The 9,449-nt window shown below is 47.3% G+C and overlaps 2 protein-coding genes across 6 annotated transcripts in view; one reads left to right on the forward strand and one right to left on the reverse strand.

Annotated features, from left to right (window-relative positions):
- Sog (short gastrulation) overlaps window positions 1–6,390 on the forward strand; it is a 28,629-nt gene extending 22,239 nt beyond the window's left edge. For all 5 annotated transcript variants that reach the window (XM_071697637.1, XM_071697634.1, XM_071697633.1 and 2 more), the window contains exons 7-9: window positions 187–332; window positions 1,014–1,340; window positions 2,503–6,390. In XM_071697637.1, the coding sequence (XP_071553738.1) occupies window positions 187–332; window positions 1,014–1,340; window positions 2,503–2,703 (674 nt within the window). In that variant the 3' untranslated portion in view covers window positions 2,704–6,390. The remainder of the gene's footprint in view (window positions 1–186; window positions 333–1,013; window positions 1,341–2,502) is intronic.
- Agxt (Alanine-glyoxylate aminotransferase) lies at window positions 6,336–9,079 on the reverse strand. The gene is made up of 6 exons (XM_071697642.1): window positions 8,765–9,079; window positions 8,402–8,602; window positions 8,119–8,276; window positions 7,380–7,535; window positions 6,753–7,097; window positions 6,336–6,670 (listed from the first exon to the last, which is right to left on the reverse strand). The coding sequence occupies exons 1-6, from the start codon at window positions 8,945–8,947 to the stop codon at window positions 6,517–6,519; spliced, it is 1,197 nt and encodes a 398-aa protein (XP_071553743.1). The 5' UTR covers window positions 8,948–9,079; the 3' UTR covers window positions 6,336–6,516.
- Window positions 9,080–9,449: the final 370 nt, after the last annotated feature.

The raw sequence follows: 9,449 nt of genomic DNA on the forward strand, positions 1-9,449 counted from the left end.
AAATATCTACGCAAGTAAAGAATAGAATGGAATAAAATGTATTGTATAGTAACATTTATTACGAAAGAGCACAAGTTAAATAACGCCTAAAACGTTTGAATAAAAAAATTATATTAAAAAGTTATTTAGTAAAGTTATTGCCTAAACGATATCCTCGACGTTTAATGTTTTGTTAATAATACTTAGACTCGATTGCCGAAACTAACTCTACGATCAAGGACAATGCCACGAGAGGTTGTACCTTGGCCGGACAATATCACCTCGCGGGATCATCCTGGCATCCGTATCTACCACCAGTAGGATTCGACACTTGTGCAGTTTGTACTTGCGACGTAAGTCTCTACTCTCCTTTTCGTACTATTAGAACCGTAGGTGGATAGATAGCGGACAAATATTCGTGAAATTTTGAAATACCTATATTTTTTCTGTATCGCATAATTTCTTTGAAGTGCAAGAAGTCACATATTTTTCCAATACGTTATAATTACGCTCCGGTTCAAATCGCGTATCAAAGTAATCACCAGTATTCCGGGAAAATTACCTCGGGGCGATTTTGCAGCGCGGAAAAACCTGATACGTGCCACACCACGTCCGAAGAATGCGGTTGCGGTCTGGCAGTTAGTAATGAGCTTAATTGAATGATTCAGCGACAAGATTTTATAAACGATTGCAGTTTATTTAATATTCAGCAATCGCTTCCTAGCCAATTGACACCAGAAAGTCACTTATTAAAATACCTCGCGTTATATATTCGGCGAACGATAAAGACGCGTGCGTCTTTTACAAATTACTAGACAACGAGTATTCTTCATTCAACGAGTACATTCGATACGCCTTTCAGTCGTCAGGATAGAAATTTCTAAATTACCACAAAAGCTCCAGTAATCAATTGTGATACGCGGCACGACGAAGTGAGAAAAACGCGTGAAACGCGTGCGTTACGCGCCGGGCGCGGCCATCAGGTACGAGAGGTCACCTCCATAATTTACATCGGAAATCCATTTGTCTCGCAGGCTGTCACGCTGGAGGTGAAATGCCCGCGGGTGCAGTGTCCGCCGCTCGAGTGCGACGAGAAGATCGCCTTCAGGCCGGACAAGAAGGCCTGCTGCAAGCAGTGCCCGGCGACGACGCCTCGTAGCGACGTGGCCACCACCGAGGCGGGCGACACCGTACGCCTACCGAGGGACCAGGCCTTACCTTCGACGCGGCGCACAGCGGAAGAGATACTCTTTTCCGGTGGTTGCAAGTACCCCGTCGGCGGGCCTTACGAGAACGGCATGGAATGGCATCCCCGGCTGCACTCGCACGGCGAGATGAAGTGCGTCAAGTGCCGTTGCAAGGTGAGAAATCCCGGAATCTTCGGTCGAAGAGCGGATAAACACGCGGCACCAGCTGCCACGATTCTCGAACTTTGATCGCGCGGATCGGTCCAGAACGAGAGGCTGGATTTGCGAATAAAACGCTATTCTTACGGTCTCTCTTTATCGAGCGTACCTAATCGTCTTAATCGAATCGACGAGACGCGGGACGAGTCTCGCGGTCGCGTCTTGTTGCCAGGCAGAGAGATAAGTCTTAGAACTCGCTTTACTTTTGTTCGTTACACTCAATTCATTCGTTAGAGTTAGACGGTCATCGTGCCGGTTGTCTCGTTGCGATATCCAGACACGGGCACGGCGAGAGAGATCTTTAAGGAGAAAACCTTTAACCGGGCTCTCGCTCGTCTGGCCCCGACCATTATAGGGTCCATCCATTACGATGAAAATGGAACGACATGGCCTCGGGCTGGCTCGCGTCGCGTCGCGTCGCGACGCGACGTCACGAGACGGAGCGAAAAATAATCGTCTCGAACGTGAGAAACGGATTTTGTATTCCTACAGAGCTCGTTGCACCGGTTCTTCTCGCGTTTCGCTTTTATTACTCGCGTTCGGTTTTTTTCGTTGATAGATAAATATCGCGTCTCGCTACATACATATATTTCTTCCTTTTAACTATGCTATACATCCTTCGAGAAGAGATAACACGAAAAGAGTATAAAATATGTAAAAGAAAATTATTAATAATATATTAATTTTATATAATTAATATTTTATAATTTTTTTCAATTTATAGATAGGTTTAGATAATTATTACAATAATATATATTGTAATAATAATTTAAAATTATCTATAAATTGAAAAAAAAAATTATAAAATATTTGATAAATGTAATCCATGCGCTGAGGGCCGTTTTCGCGCGTTCTTATTTTTTTATATTTGTCCGAGCATTATTAATATGAAAATAATGTGCGTTAATAATACAAAGAATATACGCATGTATATGTATCATTCTGCGTTATATCATAAGAGGTATTAAAAAGGAACGACTCGAGGCGGGTCGCGGATCGCCGATCCGCGGAATGATCCGCTTCCGCGCCGCGACTGGCATTTCTCGCGCGGATCTTCGCGCGACGAACGCGTAAATGGTTTTGATCGTAACGGGGCCGCTCCCTCTGCTTCTTTCAGAACGGCGAGGTCAGGTGCGACAGGAAACGCTGTCCACGGTCGCTCTGTAACACGATCGCGCATCAGTTGAAGCGCGGCGAGTACGTGGCGGACGCCGACGATTGCTGCACGGCGCAGTGCGAGCACCGCGCGAGGCGTCATCACCGCAACAATCATCATCCGGCGCGGCGGCACTCCGTGACGCCGCGCGAGCTGAGCTGAGCCCGGTTAGTCTTCCGGAGAAGAGGTCTTGCCCCGGTCCACGAGGAAGCTCCGCCGCGTGCGCCGTAATCACCGTCGGGGATGACGACGGGATCAGTCGCGGCCGCGACCGCGGATTCCACGATCGCAATTGTCCGTCCGCGCGATCACTCCTCGTGCATCGTACCGAACCGAGGGGCCCCTCGACGACACTCGACGACACGGAGACCAAGTCAAACCGAACGGTTCTGTACAACGCGCGCATTAAAATCGCGGGAGGCTGGAAACTACAAGGCGTTCATCCGAGGCGAGCCGAATTAAAGGAAGGGAGAGGAGGAGCGGAAGGAGGAATTGCAAAAAACGAGGGAGATTCGCGGACGAGATTCAATCGCGCGTTTCGACTGAGCGAGAACGACGGCGCGCGCGCCAACTCTGTCATTTTAATTTTCAGCAGTGGTATACTCGAGACGACGAGGGTAATTAATCAAACGGAATGACGGATGCGCGCTCGTTGCTCAAAGTTCGTCATTGTCGTCGGCCGCGCCGGCGGCGGCGGCGGCGAAGAAGCCGGCAAACGCGCGCGCGCGTGCAGGAAGTCGCGAGAAGGCAGCCTCGTGTAATAAGAGGAAGGACGTGGACGCGGTACGGACAACGCGATCGGATATTGCTATTCTTGTCCGCGACGGGACCGCTCGGTCGTTCGCTCCGGAGCGCTCCAGCGCCCGCAGCCAGACGCTTATTAATCAATTGATCCCCATCAACGGATTAAAAAAGAAAACGAGGAAGAAGAGAAAGAGATAGAGAGAGAGAGAGAGAGAGGGAAGAGAAACGTAAACCGAGCGCCCTTCTCTTCGCCAAGAGCGACAACCACGGCGGACGTTACGGCCGAATGCGTGTACGGCGGGGTGAGGGGTGGGGGCGAGGGGGAGGAGGGTGAAAACTCGGAAAGGGACGAGTTTTCAGTCGCGGCGGTATCACAGTGCCCCTGTTGTACCCACTAGCCTCTTCGAGTTACCCAGCAACCAAAGAAGACTGAAAAACCTCCGACGGCGGCATCAGTTATTACGCGATTGCTAATACTTTACTAATAAACTCCAACTTATTGCTATTTTATTACTATTATTACCGTCATTTCTATTATTAATAGTATTACTACTGCTATCCGCTTAATAATTGTCGTCTTGTAATTGGTATCGCTGCGCGGCCGCGTCACTTTTATTGCTCCTTATCTCGCGATTGTTGTGTGGTAAGCCTAAATTATCGCTCTTAATGTAAAGGTATATTTATGTTGTACATTGCATTACCTGTATGAAACCGTTCGGCGAGGAAAACGCGGCGAGAGCCGCGCGTCGTTACTCCACGACGAACAGGCGCGGTAATATTTGTTAACGCGATAACGTTTGTTACTATAAGTACGTAATATTTAAGTCTATGTAAGCGTAATATTTATTATTAGAAGTAATCCTCTAAATCGGATCGTACCGGATCCGTGGATGAGCGGATCAATTTGCACTGACCGTCTCTCTCGCTGACTAAGCCTGCGCGATGATCGAGACGCAGAATGTGTAACATACGTAATATACGTCGATCAGCGCAGATCTAGAAAATTCTTCCAACCACAACTTCCCCGGCCAATCCGGAATTTTTCACTACAATTGGATCGGAAGCTTTGTGTTGTCCCCCGTAATAATCTTCCTCTATTTTTCCGACCGTTAGTTTTGACGAGGCCGGTACGAAAGATTTGCCATATACCTACTTATTTAATCGTATTCCTTTGTGTAACGCTATTTCGTATAAGTTTTGGGAAGCACGCGCGAAAGCGAAACTGAATAGTAAGATACTCCCGACGAAGCGCGACAATAGGGCGACTTCGACTCCGAAGTTTGGAGTCCAAACTCCGAGCAACTTAATCGGTTCAACCGGCGGAATTGGCAGCAAAATTTCTAGTCGTATAACCCGTTGTCCCCGAGCTCTACTCTTTCCTTTCACACTGTTAAATATTAAAGGATGCAATTTGAACTAATATCTTGAGTTGAACAACATTTTGTTATTATTTTAACACAAAACAGTATTATTTTAACTCCATTGGTTCAGTTAATTAGTGATATTGAGTAGGAGCAGTGGCGACTTATAAAAATGGTTAAAAATTACTCATCAAATTGAATATAGTTTGACATTACAAATTGACTAATGTAGATGTCAAGTAATGTCAAGAAATTAATGATTCTATTTACGTTAACAAAATAGTAGCATTATTTGAGTAGTTGTGAGATTCACCGATAAAGTTAATCGGACTTCGGTCGAAGTCACCCTTGCGTGACTTATGAACGTGGTACCGAATATCAATTCACCGGAGCGATGTAAATCTAAATCTAGCGGCGTTTAGCCAACGGAGGAGACCCGTGGTGCCGATACCGCGATTCGAGAGAACTCGAGGCATATCTAAGCAAGCAATAGGGGATATCCGTCGCGTTCGACTTAGGCTCAATTGTTACGGCCGCGACGGCTTACGCAGGCTCCGCTCGCTATTTCGATGTCATGATGAAATGTTATTCGACGCTCGTGCGCATCTCGCGCGCGGAGGCGTTGATTCACCGTTTACCGTAGGTGCCTTATACTCGACTCGGTACGAATACACATACGTAGTCAGCTGACGTCGGCGTCGCCTATAACCGCGTGCACGAACGTTTTGTAAATAAGCGCGTACAGCTCGAGCGGCTGGAATTGATCTTATTCCGGCGACGCGCGCGTCAGCATTATACACCGATAATTATTATTAATTATTTATACGTTACGACGTAATTTTCAGCGCTACCCTGAATCTCCCCTCCCCCCTCTCTCCGCCTGTACCGTACGTTTATCATGGACTATTGCTATTGTCACGATTATTTAAAAGTCCTCCATGCGCGAGCTATCGGTCTTGATATTGAACGAGTTAACATTAATTATTGGGTAAGCGGCATGCTCTTTATACCGACATGCTTCATGTATACACGTCTGTTTTAATTTAAACGCGGCTAATCGACGCGGTCTCTGTAACGCTTACGTCTACGCTGGGTGACAGAAATATGTAAGAAGCTCGGTCTTTATTTTTTATTAAACTTAGTTGAGACGAGACTCAGCTGTGTCGAAAGGGGAGACGGGGGAGGGGGGGGGGGGTAGAAGTAGCGTATACGTGGCGTTACGTCGCTCGTGGGAGGGTTGCCGTTGCTCGGCGTGAAGCTTTCGGGGAAGGAAAAGGAGGCGAGGAGCGGACGTTCTCGGATCGCACCGGGATTTGTTTTGCGCGAAACTGTGCCAATTGTTACGCTGAAATACAGAGCGCGGTTAATTCAAGATGTGACGTCACGGTGCGGCGATGCGATATGCGTAACGCGGAAATTATCGCTACGGAGAAGAACGAATTTGTATATTTTGCTCCCGCGGCCACAGACGCGTTCGAGTACAACGTCCGTGTTACGCTCCCTAAGATATAAACGATTCACTTTTCTCGTGCCACCCATTGCGGGCGGCGACCGGAACTACTATTTTTCTTTTATACAACGCGATAATTTTAATTAAATAAATCTTTTGTATTTCTGCGACTAGGTAGGCTGCTGAGAGACGCATGACGCACACTTCGATAGTTTTGTAGAGAATGGAGATCGATGCTATTCTGTACTGTGCCAAAACGATTTATTAATTAAATACCAATTATTATTATTATTATCACTGTTGCTGTTGCTATTAAATAAGTAAGACAGCCTTACAATCCCCAAAACTACATGGTATGACTTTACTCACATTCTGTTTTAACATAGACTAGTCATCTATGACAAGTTCGCGTTAGTGATCTTATACTTTTGCTTTTAGTGCATGTTGTAATCCATCCTGGAGGGCGGAAAGTACACGATCGACGATAGAAGTCTGCGCATTGACTCCCATCAGGCCGACACGTAAAATTTTACCAACTGTTGGTCCTAGACCCCTGCTGATCTCAATTTTGTATCTGGGGAAAAAAAAGGAAAAGGTTGCATTCCGAGAATTCGCGACAGTACAAAAAATAAAAGACGACAGAGAAACAATCTCACTTTTCCATAGCTCGCGCAATCAAGGTATCACTATCGATGCCGGGTGGCAGTTTTATCGGGATAACGGTTGACAATTGGTACCGCGGATCCTCGACGTAGCATTGTAGCCCGAGATCTCGGAGGCCCTCCCTAAATCTGGCGGCTGCTGCCGCGTGCCTCGCCCAGGAAGCGAGAAGCCCTTCCTCCGCGAGTTGCGTCAAAGCGGTCCTCAGGCCGTACACCAGCGTAGCGCTTATTGTGTGATGATACACCCGCCGCGGCGCACCGAAGCAATTCCAATAGTCGCCGAGGATCCTCACGTCCCAGTAGTAAGCGGGTCGGGTCGTTCTGTGAGATATCTTGCGCCTGCAACCGGCGCGCGGGATCACAAGAGGATGCTGGAATATATATTTCCGGACAGATTGGAAAGAAATGTCGAGAATTCACATCCCCCTCCGACGAATATGTATATATATGATTCACCGATTGTAGGAACCGAATAGGTGACCACGAAAGGATGACTCACGAATTTCGATTGATATTCAACGCATTCTCAATCCCGCGGGTATCTCACGACGGTTAGCCGTCGTTACCGCAGAGAAACCCGTTCTCCATGCGGTGGTCGGTTTCGATCGACGGCATACGTACTCTGCGCGCGGACCAAAGGAGACGGGCGTTATTCCTGCAGGCGCGCCGAGGACCTTCTGGCTGCCGGCGTAGGCCGCGTCCACTTCCCAGGCGTCCATGAAGAACGGATCTCCGCCTAAGGACACCACCGCGTCGACGATCAACAGGGCTTCGTATCTGCCGGTTAACGAACATCGAGAGAGTAATTTAAGTTGCGCTCCTGTCTCGTCATCGTGAGTACAATCTGCTTAACGATGAAGATTTTTTTGATTCGCTCTAACCGGCCATCTTTATTAATTATAATCGTCACGACGTTTTGACCATTATTGGTTCTCTCTCTTGGGTTTTGATTTTTCTGAATCGATATAACTTTTGATGCTAATATACAGGGTGTCCTAAAATGACCGAATTGCCTTTTACTGACAGATTCTGTGGAATATTCCAAAACAAAAGTTCTCGCGCGAAAATTCGCTCGCTTAGGCATGGTACATCACACAGCAAGTACATATACATAGATATATAAGCATCCTTTTTTTGACTGGGGATATTTTTCGCAACATTCTTTTACAGTAATTTAAAAAGAAATGCTTATACATTGCATTTCAAAAGTTACATCGATTGAGGAGGACCAAGACCAATGGTCGAAAACGTCGCGACGATTATAATTAATAAAGACAGCCAGTTAGGTCGAATAAAATATCTTTATTGTTAACTATTTACTAGCGAAGTAAAAGTTTCTGATTTGGTACATTCTACTTACTTGTGAACCAACTCGCCGACGCCCTCCAGAGGCTGTTTCATGCCCGTCGACGATTCCGCGTGCGTCACAAACACGACCGCCGGCCGGTGTTTTTCGAGAGCCTCGTCCAGGGCAACCAGATCGAACGGTACCCCACACGCCGTCTCCAGAAATTTTATCTGAAATGCACGTTTTTTCGGGAAAAAAAACAAAAAAAAACCAAGGAATTGTAGAATATCTTATTGCTCTCTCATTTTCTTTTACTCTGTGTCTCCTGTCTCAACGTGTATATTTTATTTCGTACATTTGCGCCAATGCGATCGGCCATGTCGGCCGCGCGTTCCCCCCAAATGCCGCATTTGGCGATCAGCGCGGTCTCGCCCGGCTCGAGTAAATTATCCAGGCAAGCTTCCATGCCGCCGTGACCGGACGTACTCAGGGCCAGGGTGAGCCTGTTCCTGGTCTGAAAGGCGTACCGCAACCCCGCCTTGATGTCGTCCATTAGCTGCGAAAGAAAATTCCGAGCAATAAACAGTTTATCTCGCTCGGCTTCGCGGAAACTATCGCGCGCGTGGCGTTAACTCAAATCTCAGGCTCGTGGTACATATTGAACGATGAAACGCGGTAGTTTCAAGGTCGCGAGATCTCGCGTAGCCCCCGGAAATACCTGGCATATCTCCGGGTGAAGGTGACCGAGCACTTGCTGCCCGAGAGAACGGAGAACGCGATCCGAGCAGTTACTGGGACCGGCACTTGTTAAAGTCTTCACGGGCAGAGACACCGGTCGCAGTATCTCTCCCGGTGGCTCCGGGGAAACGGCGCATCGTCGCCAGGTAGGGGAATCTTCCATAATTCGGGTTTTTCTCACGAGGCTCTCGCGGTTCTGCCGAAATCGCGACGGTAAAGGAAATATAAAGAGATCTCGCGCTCGGGTCTCGGAGCAAAGATAAACTGGATGGATGTGATGAAAAACACTGTGTCACGCCAAGATATTATAGTTGTAGATAAGAGAGTCGCTAAGAGAGAGAGAGAGAGAGAGAGAGATAAGAGTCGTCATCGTCGTTCGATTTCTCTCTCCTCGTGCGTGCGCTTATCGTCTGGAACCGCGCGTAAGAAACGTGGATTCGAAACGTGTGGTTTCCCTCATTGCGCCGTCGAGGACAAAATCAGGTATAAATTATCGTTGATCGGGTAAAGCTTCGAGTATCCACGTTTCGAGATAACGCAGATATGCGACTTAGGCTGCGGTCCACTTGACGCTACAAATGCTTCGAAGCATTCCTCTTCTCTTTTCTTTCAATGAAGAAAGAAGGAGAAGAAAAACGCTCCAAAGAATTTGTAGCGTCAAGTGG

This window comes from Temnothorax nylanderi, unplaced genomic scaffold (assembly GCF_030848795.1).
Source record: "Temnothorax nylanderi isolate EJ_2023f unplaced genomic scaffold, tnyl_v1.0 TNYL_tig0013_pilon, whole genome shotgun sequence".
NCBI lineage: Eukaryota > Metazoa > Arthropoda > Insecta > Hymenoptera > Formicidae > Temnothorax > Temnothorax nylanderi.

Bases quoted from the DNA above. Each gene is read 5' to 3' on its own strand.
- Agxt (XM_071697642.1), bottom strand. From the start codon at position 8,947: ATGGAAGATTCCCCTACCTGGCGACGATGCGCCGTTTCCCCGGAGCCA. The intron at 8,603-8,764 runs GTATTTCCGGGG...TTTCTTTCGCAG, and splicing joins TTCACCCGGAGATATGCCAG to CTAATGGACGACATCAAGGC. The intron at 7,098-7,379 runs GTACGTATGCCG...CGCCGGTTGCAG, and splicing joins TCCTTTGGTCCGCGCGCAGA to GCGCAAGATATCTCACAGAA.